At 48.3% G+C, this 15,631-nt stretch overlaps 1 protein-coding gene across 4 annotated transcripts in view; it reads left to right on the top strand.

The window, feature by feature from the left end:
• The window catches only part of PSD2 (pleckstrin and Sec7 domain containing 2), a 56,374-nt gene extending 41,573 nt beyond the window's left edge, over positions 1–14,801 (top strand). For all 4 annotated transcript variants that reach the window (XM_060635996.3, XM_060635994.3, XM_060635995.3 and 1 more), the window contains 8 exons: positions 2,730–2,819; positions 4,634–4,677; positions 5,733–5,923; positions 6,097–6,167; positions 6,594–6,751; positions 7,660–7,804; positions 9,053–9,196; positions 12,558–14,801. In XM_060635996.3, coding sequence (XP_060491979.2) covers positions 2,730–2,819; positions 4,634–4,677; positions 5,733–5,923; positions 6,097–6,167; positions 6,594–6,751; positions 7,660–7,804; positions 9,053–9,196; positions 12,558–12,767 — 1,053 coding nt within the window. In that variant the 3' untranslated portion in view covers positions 12,768–14,801. The remainder of the gene's footprint in view (positions 1–2,729; positions 2,820–4,633; positions 4,678–5,732; positions 5,924–6,096; positions 6,168–6,593; positions 6,752–7,659; positions 7,805–9,052; positions 9,197–12,557) is intronic.
• Positions 14,802–15,631: the final 830 nt, after the last annotated feature.

Here is a 15,631-nt window from a genome sequence, read left to right as displayed (position 1 = left end):
AAGTATTTTTTAGAATTTCCTTTTATCCCAGGGGCGCTTGGGTGGCTCAGTCAGTTAAGCGTCTGACTCTTGATTTCAGCTTAGGTCATGATCTCACAGTTCGTGAGATCTAGCCCCGGGTCAGGCTCTGCACTGACTGTGAGGAACCTGCTTGGGATTATTTCTCTCCCTTTCTTTCTGTCCTTCCCCTGCTCACACTGATGCTCTCTCTCTCTCTTTCTCAAATATTAAACTTAAAAAAAAAAAAAAGAATTCCCTTTTATCCCATTAACCTGTTAAGTTGTTCATTCTTTCAGAATTCTTTTGTTGGTTTGCAATGTGCATCCTAACTTATTAATGTACTTTTGCCACTTCCTGAGGGATGAAATAACCTTAAAACACTTTAACTTCATTTCTCCATTTATTGCCCTCTCAACTTATGTATCACCATTATCATCTTTTAAACTATTATATTTCTCTCTATACTTTGTTCCCCAGAAAACTCTCTTATTGTTGTTTTATACAATCAGTATTCATTTAGATGTAGCCACCTTTTTGCTGCTCTTCATTCCTTTCTACTTTTTCATGCTTCCATCTGGGATAATTTTCCTCTTGTCGGAAGAAGTCCCTTTAGTGTTTCCTTTCTTTTTTTTTTTTTAATGTTTATTTATTTTTGAGGCAGAGAGAGACAGAGTATGAGCAGAGGAGGGGCAGAGAGAGAGGGAGACACAGAATCTGAAGCAGGCTCCATGCTCTGAGCTGTCAGCACAGAGCCCGATGCGGGGCTTGAACTCACGAGCTGTGAGATCATGACCTGAGCTGAAGTCGGCTGCTCAACCGACTGAGCCACCCAGGCGCTCCTAGTGTTTCCTTTCTTAATTTTATCTTTTTTTGTTGTTGAAATATGACTGGGGTGTTGCCCAGGGCCCCTTGTCCTTGCTGGGCCCTGCACTCTAGTTTTTGTGCTCCACTCCTCCTGACCTCGCGGTTGTTCGGCCTTTTGGTCACTGCTTGTGAGTTGGCAAATGCTTCAAGGAGGAAACCTTCTCCTTATTGGGCTCACGTCTCCATGCTTCCTTTCTTTGTAGGATCTTTACCCTTGAAGTCCTCACTGCTCTGTATTTCTCCAATGCCTTCCGGCAGATGTTTTATTAATATCTTGACCAGCAATTGTTTCTGTTAGGAAGGTTCATTTGCAACAAGATAGCCTGTCATTTCTAGGATTAAAAATCTTGCCTGGTTATTTTTTGATTTTGAACTCCTGACTGGTGGCTGGGGGATGTTCAGTGTGTGGAACTCAGACATTATTGCCTCATATTCCTGTTATGAATGCGGACATAAATGGCTATTATGCATGTACATATATGTCCATGTAAAATGTACACATAAACATAGGAAACATACCTTATTGAGGCACATACAGGATCTTGTCTCCTTAACCCTTTGTAAAGGTATAGAAAATTCTTGCTTGTCAGCTACTTACAAAGCCTTATGTTCCCTTATATTCTTGTTTTCTGAATTATTTTCTGTGGTATGTGAACGTCCCACATGATATTAATAGATTCTCTTTGTTAAGGTGGGGCTAAGGTCAATGGATATGGGAAGCTGTACATGGAATCCTCTCTTTGGAGACTCCCAACACACAAAAGCACATTAAGCACTCTGAATCATGCACATAAACTTATTTGATTATGAAGTCTTTTTTGGGGGAATCCCTATTCCCATCTGTAGGTAAGTCTTGGGAAATATTGTCTTAAAGCAAACCGAAATCCACAAAATCCTACACCAATAGGTATCTGGTGTTCAAGGGTCTTCGTCTTTACAAAGATGAAGTGCCACCCAGTGTGTCCTCAAACATGGATATTGCAAGAAGAGTCTGAAAGTATGTACATCAGCTGTTGGGTTTGGAGGACTGGAGCCCCTCTGCTATTCAGTGGTTTAAAAAAGGCAGAACTTGGGGGTGCAGTCATTCTCAGCTCTTTGTCTGTTTGTGCCTCCTGGAGTGAGACCATCTGCTTGGGTTCCCTTGGCCCCAGCCCAGCCCAGCTCAGCATGGGGTACCCATGTGTGTTGATGGAAATTGATTTTTGATTCTCTTAAGACCAACCTCTCCCTCACTTCACCTACCTCTTGGAGGTCTTGCCGCCCCTCTGTACAGGTGAGAGGGTGAGACAGTTGTGACGGAATACACAGAGCTTCTGCTCAGCAGCCAAGAGGCCTGGGTTCAAGTCCTGGTGCTGTGTGACCTTGGGAGAGTTAACCATGGAGTAGCGGGTGAGAGCATGGGCTTTGGTGTCAGACACACTCAGCCCTTCCACTTCCTTGCTGTGTGATCATGGGCACGTCACTTCACCTTCCTGTACCTCAGTTTCCTTAACTGTCAAATGGGGATGATGATAATACTCACCTCGCCTTTTCCTTGTGTGAGAGCGAAATAAAATAATGCATGTCAAGTACAATCCCTGGAACACACTAGGCACCTGGCAGATATCAACTATTATATAATTTAGTCCAACCTGACTCCATCTGGGCGAGAGGAGAACTCCAACTTTTCATGATGCTTGAGGGTGAGATAGAATCTGGAAAGTGAAAAAGAGTTTTGTAAACCCTTGGAGACAAAGGGAAATCGAGGCAGTATTTTTCATTACTGCCCTTGATGCTGCCTCCACCCTTCTGGCTGGGCAGGGCAGGGTGTGGGGATTGCATGAGCCTCATCCCTACTCTCAGCTAGAACCATTTCTCCATTACAGAACATTGGCAAGAAGATGTCCTGTCAGCAATTCATTGCCAACTTGGACCAGCTGAATGATGGCCAAGACTTTGCCAAAGACCTGCTTAAGGTAAAATCTGTTAAGGGTTCCCATGCTCACAAGTGGGTGGGGAATAGGTGGGGAGGAGAGAGATCTCTGCTCCACTAAATCTTGACAGTCTAGAAGTTTTCTTTTTTTTTTTTTTTTTAAAGTTTATTTATTTATTTATTTTGGGAGAGAGATTATGCAGGCTGATGCATGAACAGGGGAAGGGCAGAGAGAGAGCGGGAGAGAGAATCCCAAGCAGGCTCTGTGTCATTAGTGCAGAACCTGATGTGGGGCTTGATCTCACAAATGGTGAGATTATGACCTGAGCCAAAATCAAGAGTTGGATGTTTAACTGACTGAGCCACCCAGCTGCCCCTAGATTTTTCAAAAATGTTTATTTATTTATTTAGTGTATGAGAGAGAGATAGAGAGCAGGGGAGGGGCAAAGAGAGGGAAACAGAGAATCCCAAGCAGACCCTACACCATGAGTGCAGAGTCGGATGGAAGGCTTGAACTCATGAACTATGAGATGATGACCTGAGCTAACATCACGAGTTGGACACTTCACCAACCCTGCCACCCAGGAGCTCCTAGATTTTTTTAAAGTAATCTTTACAACCCAACATGGGGCTCGAACTCGTGACCCAGAGATCAGGAGTTACATGCTCTACTGACTGAGCCATCCAGGTACCCACCTGACAGTCTAGGTTTTTAATACTGGGGTCAGGGCCACCATGACTTTGGGACAGAGTTAGTGAACATCCAGTTCAACATTTGACTGTTACGTGTTCCCTGATTTAGGCAGAGGGATAGGCTTTATGAGACTTGTTTGTGGCACTCCATTATCATTATTGCTGTTATGGCAATCCTCAAACCTTCCACCAATTGTTACAGCTGCCATGGCCACGACCACCACCTTGATCACCGCTGCCACCTCCACCACAACTATTAATGTCATCACCACAGTGAAAAACCCACCCATTTTTTCAACATCACCAGGAATTAAGGGATTCTAGTTTTCTTGTGAGGTTAGAGCCCAGGGCAGAACTCAACAAGCCTTTCAAGCCTGGTCAGTTCTCTGCCTTGGGGGAAAGAGGAGCCAGTTTATGGGGGTGGGGTAAGTGATGAGTTCAGTTTTAGACAGTGGGTTTGAAGGATATGGTGATGCCAGGTAGGTAGTTGGATAATGAGTCTGGAGGTCAAAAAATAGAACATTGTCTCCATCACTCTTCTTACCATAATTATTTTTTTTCACCATCAAGGAGTGCTTGTTAAGAAGTATATGTGAGGGTCACCTGTCAGCATCTGTTGTGCTAACCGCTCAGAGCCTTCAGCCTGCTTCAGATTCTGTGTCTCTCTCTTTCTCTGCCCCTCCCCTGCTTGTGCTCTGTCTCTCAAAAATAAATAAACATGAAAAAGAAAAAAAAAAGAATGTATTTGTGAGATCAAATGACCCCATCTCCCCACCCACGCCATCTACCCAACCTCCCATGCAGCCGTCCTTTCATCCATTCACCTACCCAGAAGCTCATTTACCTGCCCCTATGACCACCCATCATCCACACATACACCTTCTACACCCATGAACACTCACTCACCCACTCGTTTCCCCACCCATCCACCTACCCACCAACCTGTCTGCCCAACTCATCATCAGATCTATTCACCCATGCATCTGAACAATCATCTCCCCACCCACCCCACATTCATTCACCCATCCAACAAACAACTGTGAATCAAACACCCATTTTGCCCCACTGGCTGAAATGATACTTCACTACATCCACATTACTAGAGATTCAGATTTCTTTGACTTTTCATCTGAAGTCATCTCTTTTTCTTTTTCCCTGTTGTAGACCCTTTACAACTCCATCAAGAATGAAAAGCTGGAATGGGCCATGTGAGTAGTGCCCATGGGCACAGGTATGGGGAAAGTGAGTCACTGGGAAGGAAAAAAAGGGAGTGGCTGAGGGTGCAGGGAAGTCACTTCTGTCACTCTCCATGGTGCTGATATCTCCCAGCCCAGGACTCTGGTGACCCCTGTCCAGCAGGTCAGCACCACACGTTGAGTTCCCCTTTGGGTACATTTTTTATCTTGATAAAAAGTGTGAAGTGTTTACACTGGTATGGAATAGATTAAACTGTGACTTGAGTTTCATGATGGCCACAACTTGTTTTCTATACTGCAATATTGCCACTATTCCCAATGATGATAGTTTCCTTCTTGGGAGGTAAGCAGGCAGGAAGCATGAGAACCCAGTGTAACTGCTCTTGGTAGCGGGGAGGGGCAACTGTCGCCATAACTTGTTCCTCTGCAAAGGCAGTGAGACCTGGAGGTGCCCAGCCATCTGGAAAGAGTTGTGGTGATCTTGCTGGGTGGGGAGACTGAGAGGCTCCTGGGGAAAGCAGCTGCCCCACCCTCCTGTGCTCCCCAGGGCACCTTGGTCTTTGGGTACATGTAGAGATCCCAGGTAGGAATTGTGAGGAATTCCAACAACACTGGGAAGATCTGACATTTTTCTACCAGGGCTCTAATGGGGATCCTAGACTTTAGGGGCCTCATCTCCTGGCCCACCTTTCCCCAACATGTTTGTGGGGCTTGGTCAGCAGCTTCAGGCTGGCCATGGGTCACTGCTCCCTGGGGCTGGGCTTTCAGGGTTGGATGGAAGAGAAGAAATAAGGAATAAAACCAGTAAGGTCTCCAACTTTGTGGTCAAAGAGTGCTTGGAGGATTGGAGCTTGAAGGCCAAAAATCAAAGCTCAGAGGACAGGGGTCAGAAACAAAGACTAAGGAGAGGGGTCAAATATATGGATCTGTGATCTGGAATTGGAACCTCTTTACCTCTTCTCTTCACCTCTGACTGCTTCCCAGAGGAGTGGTTGGTGAAGAGGGAGCATGTCCGTGTGGGGCTTAGGCTTTCATGGAGGTGGTGTTCAGGCCTCCTATTTTCCTAGTGATGAAGATGAACTGAGGAAATCACTGTCTGAGCTGGTGGATGACAAGTTTGGGACAGGCACCAAGAAGGTGACACGGATCCTGGATGGTGGCAACCCCTTCCTGGATGTTCCGCAGGCTCTCAGTGCTACCACCTACAAGCATGGCGTGCTGACTCGGAAGACTCACGCCGACATGGATGGCAAGAGGAGTGGGTGTCAGGCAGGGGAAGGGCCATGGGGAGGGATGCCAGTCTGGGGGGAGGGTCTGGCCCCATGGCTGCTCGTCTGGGGTTGCACACCTAGGTAGACTGTAAGGGGATGTGGGGGAGGAGATAACTGGGGTGGGTGGTTGTGGCCGCACTACCCTTACCCCCATCCCTAGCACCCCGTGGGAGGCGTGGCTGGAAGAAATTCTACGCGGTGCTCAAAGGGACCATCCTGTACCTGCAGAAGGTGAGAGACTGCCCCCAGAGTCCTTACCCAAAAAAGGCCAGCGCAGTCTTCCAACCGGCCCCTGCCTTGTGGTGCTCAGAGGGTCCCTGGCAGGACATGGGGCTTAGGCAGATGCTGGGTCTTCCCCTCATTAAAACCTGACTCAAGCTCAGTCAGAACCTTGGGTTTTCAGGGAAGGGCCTTTTAAGTGCCCAGGAGTCAGAGGATACCCAGTGGAAGTTCTCTTTGGCCTTGGGACAAACCAGGGTGTGAAGAGGAGAGGCTGGAGTGCTTTGTTGGGGAGGGCATGGCACCAGAGTGGCAAGAGCTGAATGAAGAATGGAAGGAGAGCAAAAGGGGGGGATGGCGAGGGTCGAGGAAGTGTGGGCTGGCAAACCAGAGCCTGGTGATGACAGAGGCTTGCCCGCCCCCACCCCATCTGTCCAGGATGAGTACAGGCCTGACAAAGCTCTGTCTGAGGGTGACCTGAAGAATGCCATTCGTGTGCACCATGCTCTGGCCACCAGGGCCTCCGACTACAGCAAGAAGTCCAATGTGCTCAAGCTGAAGACAGCTGACTGGAGGGTCTTCCTCTTCCAGGCACCGTAAGTAGGAGTGGGAGCCCCCCTCACTCCTACCCTGGCCTCAGGGCCTGCAGCATCGAGCCTACCCTGCACCCCTCTCCTCATCCATCTCAGGCGGGGTGCCCTGCACGTCATCCACACGACTGACAGCTGGGGTCGCCCAAAGTAGAGGTTCTCAAGTGTGGTCCTCAGCATCTCCTGGAAATGTGTTAGAAATGCAATTTCTTTGGCCCCACCTTAGACCTATTGAATCAGAAACTCTGGGGCTGGGCCAGCAATTGTGTTCTAACCAGGCTTTCAGGTGATTCAGTTGCACGCTGAAGTCCCTACGTCCAAGGCAGATGGAGTCTTAATGAATCATCCTTTACTGTAAATCAGGGTGGGGAAATGGATGGGAAAGACTTGTCCTGTAGTTTCCCTGGAAGACCTCTGTACACTCCCCTTCATCCTGTCCTGTGACTTGAGATTGGAGTTTCATGTGTCACATGAGCTTAAAAGGAGGGAGGCTGGTAGGTGACCTCTCAAGATGGGAGTGTGTATGCTGGACGAGGTAGTGGGGAAGGGACAGGAAACCCGAGTGGGGACACTGCTTGTCCAGTTATCTCCAGGTTCGAGTCATCCAGGGATCACCTGCTGACTCTAAGTCCTCTCACTCCGGGGCCATTAGCTCTGGACCTGGACAGCTTGATTTTCATGTGAAAATCCAGGTCTTGCCTAGCCGCTGGGAGTGAGAGGAGCTCTGTACATAGACTTGACCAGGCCCATCCAACCCCCATCCTGCCATCCTCCCTCACTCCTTTGTCCCCCTTTTGTGAAGGGATTGATGGCCTCCCTATGCCAGGCTAGTGCTGGGGCCTGGGGCCTGGGTAGGGGACAGGGGGTCCTACTGTGAGAAGCTGGTGCCATCTCCCCTCCCATCCTGTCCTCAGGAGCAAGGAAGAAATGCTGTCCTGGATCCTTAGGATCAACCTGGTGGCTGCCATCTTCTCAGCCCCATCCTTCCCCGCGGCTGTCAGCTCCATGAAGAAGTTCTGTCGGCCCCTGCTGCCCTCCTGCACCACTCGCCTCTGCCAGGTACAAGCTCCCGGGACCCCAACGCCACCTCCTCAGGCTGTGTCCAGCCAGGCCCCCTGTTCAGCAGCCTCCACCTCAGCTCCTAGATGGTGCCTGATCTTGGGCTAAGAGACAAAGTGAAGAGGCAGATATTCTCCTCCATCCCCATTGCGCCCCACCCCCATTTACAGATGGGATGACTGAGGCCATACACCACACGGAGGCTTACATTCTTCTCTGCCAATGGGGGTGTATCCTGTGGATGTCATTGTGAGTCTGTGGGCATCGTGCGTGTCTGAGCATGAATGCGAGAGAATGTGTGTGCCACAGGGAGCTGGGGACAGGTGAGACTCGGCTGGCTCTTTTGCTGTCCTGATCTACCCTTAAATATTATATTTGTAATCCTAAAAAAAAACCCAAAAACTACGTGACTTTTTCAGGGGTAGTTTGGAGAGGAGAGGATAAATGGTAGAACGCTACTTGGGAGGTGGAGGGCAGGAGGGGCTCCCTGCCGCCTGTCTTTGTCAGGGCCCCCTTCTGTACTGGGCCCTTGCCTTGGATCTCTCCATTGAGCTACCAGAGCCCCTGTGCACGCACATGCAACGCACACACACACGCAAACCCCACGCAGGCATACACCATACAGGTACACACACACGTGCTCTCTCCCCGCACCTCCACTGCACACACGTGCGCATACATATGCACACAGGCGCAGCCCACTGCTCACACAGCATGAAGCGGTCTGGCCGTACTTCGGTGGGTGGCATGTACGTGTGCACCTGTCTGTGAGGAACAGTGTCTCTGCCTGTCTTTGGGTATGATCCTGGGTCTGTAACCATGGAGTCTGTCTGGGGGAGAATGCGAGAGAATGTGTGCATCCTGTGGAGCCAGGGGTAGCAGAGGCCAGGCTGTCCCTTGGTCCATTGTATTTGTGTGTGCCCATGAGAGTCCCTGTGAACCGGGGTGGGGGCAGACTGCATCTGGAGTGCTGGTGTGCCTGTGTCAGCGTCTACACACACGTTCCAGTGTGCGGGCCTCTCATCTCCTTAGCCTGCCGCAGATTTATCCAGGAGAGTTGATGCTGATGAAAGCAAGGAGCGGGGAGCGGGAGAGTGGAGGGCCACTCCCTCAGGTCCTCCACATACTTGATGTCCCCGGCCCGGCCTCAGTTTCCCTTTGGTGAAGCAGATCCAGCAGGCCGGGATTAGACCCACCCCTGTGCCGTCCTGAGAGTGGGCCCTCACAGTCCAGGCCATGTCTTTACAGGAGGAGCAGCTGCGTTCTCATGAGAATAAGTTGAGGCAGGTGACTGCAGAGCTGGCTGAGCACAGGTGTCACCCTGTCGAGAGGGGCGTCAAGTCCAAGGAGGCCGAGGAGAATCGGCTGAAGGAGCACTATCTCACTTTTGAGGTGGGTTCTCCGTGGGGCCGATTGCGAAGCTCAGGGCTGGGGCAGGAGGAGGAAGTCAGCTCTTCTCCTGTCGCCAACATCATTCTATAGCCAGGGACTCCTGGTTTGGGCGCTCCCCACTTTGGGGGTTCCCCTGAGGTGCTCTTGAGCCATGCATGGCCTCCTGTGGGCCGGTCTCTGCACAGTCCAGCTGCCAATTGTTAATCAAGCACTGTGCCCTCACCTGTGTTTCTCAAAGAGCACCAGGCAGGTACCACCCTTCTCTAAGACCCTCTTCACCTCCATGCCCCCCATGACCCAGCCGCCCACTCCGGAAGCTGTTACAACAAAACCACAGACCGCTTGAGCCTGTCTGCATGGCCTGCTCCCCCTTTTGTGTCATTTTCCTTTTTTGCACATGTTTATCAAGCACAGCACCTAAGTTCTCCCTTCTTCCATCTTGCCTTTCCCTGCCCCCTCCTGCCCCCTGATGCTCTGCAAACGGGGCTGATGGAGCACCACTCTCACTGGGTCAAGCAGAGGGGGGCAGCTTGCGGGAGGGAGGTGGGAACACTTGTCCCTTTTGGACAGCCTTTCTGTTGACCTGCTTGCAGGAGTGGACAATATAGAGGCTCAGACAGCCTCTGGAGCAGGAAGGGCAGGAAGTAACCAATCTCAATCTCTAGATTTCCACATTGATTTTCTGTTGAGGTATGAGGAAAAGGGAGTTCCCACAAGAGATCCTGACCTTTAAAAAAACATAAAGCTGTTCAGCTTTTGAAATCTTCTCAGACCCACTCTCTCTGCAGCGTGAACATAGGGATGGCAAAAGCTACAGTGGACTGATCTCTCGCTAATCGCCAGGCAGCTGCGATTCCCTTCACTTCCCTTGTACTGATTGATTTCATCCTCATGTCAACTCTGTGAAATGAGGTCTGTTATTATCCCCATTTTACAGATGGGAAAATTGAGGCTTAGAGAGAGCAGATCACTTGCCTGAGGTGACAGTTAAGAAGTGCTGGAGCCTGAATCCTAACCGAGGCAGTCAGTCGGATTGGAATTTCAGCACCCCTGTCTTTCTCACTTCCCGCTGGCTTAACTGGGGGAGGGGGATGGGTCCTGGAGGTGAAGCCCAGCAACGAAGGGTCTTTCTGTTCATGTCGCAGAGCTGTGTGAGAACAGTGTCTCCTCACCTGTAGTCCCTGCTTCTTCTAGGATCTCGGCCTCCCCTGACTGTGGTGAGGGCTGGAAGCTCAGAGTCAGGCCCTCAGACACTGCCAAATCTCCCCTTCTAAATGTTTACCAATTTATAACACTTTAAATAGCTTATGAATGTACTACTCTGTCCATGCCCTCACCAACACTGGACACTACTGAATGTTTCAATCATCACTAATCTGAGAGGTTTAACAAGGGGTATCTTATATTAATTTGGATTAAAAATGTTTTAATTGTGGCAAATACATATAACATCAGATTTATCGTCTTAACCATTTTTAAGTATGTAGTTCAGTAGTATTGAGTCTACTCACATTGTTATGCAAGTAATCTCCAGAACTTTTTCATCTTCCTAAACTGAAATTCTACACCCATTAAACAGCAACTCCCCAGCCCCTCCCTCTGCACTCTGCCTCCCACCCCCAGCAACCGCTGTGCTACCTTCGTCTCTCTGAGTTTGACTCGGTACTTCGTATGAGTGGAATCCTCCAGGATTTGTGGTCTTGTGACTGGCTTGTCCTCAAGTTAATCCACGTTGTGGCCTGTGTCAGAATTTCCTTCCTTTTTAGGCTGAATAATATTCCATTGTATATAGATACCACTTCTTACCTTTTCATATACTGCTTGACATTTGGGTTGCTTTCATCTCTCGGCTCTTATAAATAGTGTTGCTATGGGTGTGCAAATATTTCTGAGATCCTGCCTTAAGTTTTTTTGGGTATATGCCCCAAAATGGTATTGCTGAGTCACAAGATAATGTTATTTTTCACTTTATTTTTTTAAGTTTATTTATTTATTTTGAGAGAGAGGGGTGGGGAAGGGCAGAGAGAGACGGAGAGAGAGAATCCCAAGCACGCTCCACACTGTCAGCGTGGAGCCCGACGTGAGGCTCGAACTCAGAAACTGTGAGCTCATGACCTGAGCTGATATCAAGAGGTAGATGCTTAACCCACTGAACCATCTCGGTGCTCCTGTTATTTTTCACTTTCTGAAGAAAAGCCATACTGTTTTCTACAGCAGTGTGCCATTCCAGTGTTCCCTACATCCTCACCAACACTTAGTTGCTGAGTTTTCTTTCATAGTAGTTGTCCTAATAGGTGTGAGGTGATATCTCATTGTGATTTTGATCCGCATTTCCCCGATGATAATGATGTTGAGCATCTGTTCATGTGCTTATTGGCCATTTGTATGCCTTCTTTGGAGAAATGTCTAGTCAAGACATTTGCCATGTTTTTAATTAAAAATTTTTAATGTTTGTTTATTTTTGAGAGACAGAGTGCAAGCAGGAGAGGGGCATAGAGAGAAGGAGACACAGAATCTGAAGCAGGCTCCAGGCTCTGAGCTGTCAGCACAGAGCCCGACGCGGGGCTCAAACTCACAAACCGTTAGATCGTGACCTGAGTAGAAGTCGGACACTTAACCGACTGAGCCACCCAGGGGCTCCAACATTTGCCATTTTTTTTTTTTTTAATTTTTTTTTCAACGTTTTTTATTTATTTTTGGGACAGAGAGAGACAGAGCATGAACGGGGGAGGGTCAGAGAGAGAGGGAGACACAGAATCGGAAACAGGCTCCAGGCTCCGAGCCATCAGCCCAGAGCCTGACGCGGGGCTCGAACTCATGGACCGCGAGATCGTGACCTGGCTGAAGTCGGACGCTTAACCGACTGCGCCACCCAGGCGCCCCACATTTGCCATTTTTTAATTGAGTTGTTTGTGTTTTTGTTGTTGAATTACAGGAGTTTTGTAATATATTTCATAGATTTCTGGATACTAGACCCTTATTACATACATGATTTGCAAATATTTTTTTCCATTCTGTGGATTGCCTTTTCACTGTGTTGTTCATGTCCTTTGATACATATGAGTTTTAAATTTCATAACCCCATTTGTCTCTTTTTAGTTTTGTTGTCAGTGCTTTTGGTGTCCTAGTCAAGAAATCACAGCTAATTAACTTGAAAATTTAAAATTGTGAGTGACATTTCTGTGCATGCCCCTTGCCTATTTTTTTTATTGGGTTGTTGATCTCCTTTTTTATTGATTTGTGAGAGCTCTCTGAATATTAAGGAAATTAGTCTTTTGTCACATAAAGTACACATACTTTTTTCGTGTTTTGTTGTTTGTCCTTTGACTTTGTTTTTGGCCTTTCTCTGCCCTTTTTCCAGAAAAGCCGTTATGAGACCTATATCCACCTCTTGGCTGTGAAAATCAAAGTGGGCTCAGATGACCTGGAGCGGATTGAGGCCCGGCTGGCCACCTTGGAAGGGGATGACCCTTCACTCCGCAAGACGCACTCAAGCCCGGCCCTCAGTCAGGGCCACGGGACTGTGACTGGCAGCAAAGCCATGAAGGATACCGCCGGGCCTGATACTTAGCTGGCATGGATGGGCAAGCCCCAGAGGCAGGCAAATGTCCCCAGAGCGGTCAGTGAGCACAATTCCAGCTGGGGGCCGCTTGCACCAGCTCCAGGCAGTCGACAGGCAGCCAGAGGGGTGCAGAGAGCCCTGTGGGCCAAGGAGATGGAGATGCTTACTCATGGCGTTGATCTTGCATCTTGGGGTTTTTCCGGGCCTCAGACCTTCTCCCCAGCCCTCATATTCCTCTCCACCATGGAGCCTCATTTTGTAGGCCAGTTGTATGCATGTTCTAGACACCATCTCACTGGGAAAGGAGGACTGGCCGCTGGCTTCCCAGGCCCTCCCCTCCTCACAAGTTCCTCCCCTCATCTCCCTTATTTCCAAGGGCAGGACTTGACTCCAGGTCTCAGCTTGGATCCTCGGCTGTTCCCCTCCTCCTTCTTCAGACTTGACCAGCAGCGGGTCTGCAGACCACCAGCACCATCCTCTCCTCCCTCCACCTTGTACCTTTTGGAACCATGCCCTGTTCTCCTGTCTCCCTTTGCAATAATCCAGGACCCGGGCCTGTTCCCTCGATGCCAAGTCGTCTCCACTCGTGTGTGCGTCCACCTCACCTTCCATTTATGGAGGCCACTACTGCTTTCTTTTATATGGACAAAAATGTATATATATATAAGAATTATATATATATATATATATATATATATATATATATATATATATATATATGGAATCCCTTTAAAGATGATTTTGGAACTGATATCAGGATGAAATATGATGAAGGAAAAGCCTATTTCAGCACTCCACCTGTTAGCAAGGAGGGCTGCTGGGCTGCTATCTAGTCCCTTGGTGGCCCTGACACTCTGGGAGGGAAGGTGGAGGTGGCACTGAACCCCTCTCACTGCTTTTCCCCTCTTCCGGCTGACCTGTGACTTACTCTGCTCTTACAGTTGATGCTTTGGAATAAGTAGACAGTGTGTGTATATATGCCACCCCATCTGTCCCACAGGCATTGCAGGGTGTGAGTGGGATGGACCATGGCCCTGTTTATATTTTGGTCTTTATGTTGGTGCTGCCAGGTCTCTGAGCTACAGAGGTGGCCTCTTGTACAGATCTACTGCTACAGGAATAAAAGACACTCTGCCTTGCCAACAGCCACTTGTCAACAAGCCCAAAGATGTTTGTCGGGGGTGGGGGGAGACGTTATGGAAGCCAGTAATTTCTGGTCTTGAAAAAAAAAGGGAATAAGAAGTGGCTGATTGTTCTTTAAGTTGATACTTCTTTCACTCTTCTAGTGACTCACAAAGGCTAGCTAAGGACATGCTTGGGAAGGGTAGACAAATCTGCCCTGCGATGATCACAGACTAGCATCCTATAAACCCTGCATTCCTCAGACTGACAAGTGGTGGGGGTGATGGGACCCTCAGTGTAGCTATGATGAGCAAATCCTTTATATTTTTAAAATAGATTAGTCTGGGCAGCACTCTGACCTCAGTGGTAACATATTTAGTTAGTTGCAAGGTTGGCTTATCTATTAAGTACCTAACATTTACAAGCACGCTCCCATTTGATGCAAGGGACGTAGAAGTCTGTGAAAATAGGTAGTGATTTAAATCCAGGTTATTTAATTTGGATCAGCTGAAGTGTATTTTATAGCCAAACCATCTGGCCCCTTCATTTTGCTGAGGGGAAGTAAATGTTCATTTAAATGAAATCGAAAGAGCAATGTAATGTAAAAGAGCTCTCTGTACTATCTCCAGGCTGGCTCAAAGGTCTCTGATTTTTGGGGTCAGTTTCCCACCCTCCACCTCACGAGGGTGGGTGAATGAAAGCAGAGGAGCGGGCTTCTGTCTGCTGCAGACAGATCTGCTTCCCTGAGCACTAGTGATGTCTCCCATCAGTAAAAAAAAATCTTTAGTTCACTTTCTTAATTGTATAATTATTTATTGTAAATTATATACATGTACTACTGTACTAAAATATTATGTACATTATAAAACATACACAAAAATAGAAATTTAAAAAGATGAGATGAAAATAAATCTAAATCAGAGTTCTAATATTATTTTCCTGCATTCTAACGGACCATCACATTCCCCCACAACCTCTGCCCCTAATATGCCCATTTTCCAGGACTGTCCAAATCCAGAGGATGGAGGACCACAGGCAAGATGCAGTAAGTGGTTTGCACCACCGGGTGGTCCCTGCAGACTCAGGGACTTCTGGGGACTGACCCTGGATCACAGCGTTTCTTTGAGCCTTCATTTTCTCATTCAGTGAAGGTCAACAGTGCCGCACACTGTGCTAGGTGCTGAGGATACTGTGGTGAGAAGAGGACCGAGCAGCTCTCTGTCCACCTGGGGCTCACAGTCTAGTGGGGAGGGGGACAGGACGTCACCATTACCATTTGGGAGCCTGGGAACGCTGGGGAGAAAACAAAAACTGACCTGGCAGAGAGAAGAAGAAAGATTGGAGGAGTGGGGAAGACCACCAACTCAGGAAGTCTCCAGAATGTCCTAAGTGCTTGTGGGGGACAGGGTGGTAGTAGGGAAGCTGCTTGACAGGGCTATACCTCTTCCTGATGGGCCACTAAAGATGCCCTAAGGCATCAATTTGGGAGGCACAAGGGAAAAAGAGCCTCTCTGATCACACCGGCTCCCAGGTCCCATTCACACTTGGGAAATGAATGGGTGGCAAATTAGATTAGGTTCTGGCCTTAGACTCTCAGTAGGTATTTTAGAATCCAGAGCAGCTAACAACGCTACCAAATCACTTGATACAATTATTTGGGGTCATGAGAAGTCCAATGGGTTCACCGAGAGGTCACTCACAATTACTGGGGTTCACAAAGAGGTCAGTGGGTTCACTGAAGTCACAGAGGT

Source organism: Panthera onca, chromosome A1, assembly GCF_046562875.1.
Source record: "Panthera onca isolate mPanOnc1 chromosome A1, mPanOnc1 haplotype 2, whole genome shotgun sequence".
NCBI lineage: Eukaryota > Metazoa > Chordata > Mammalia > Carnivora > Felidae > Panthera > Panthera onca.
The sequence above is the reverse complement of the archived record's forward strand: the minus strand, read 5'-3'. Positions and strand labels throughout refer to the sequence as shown.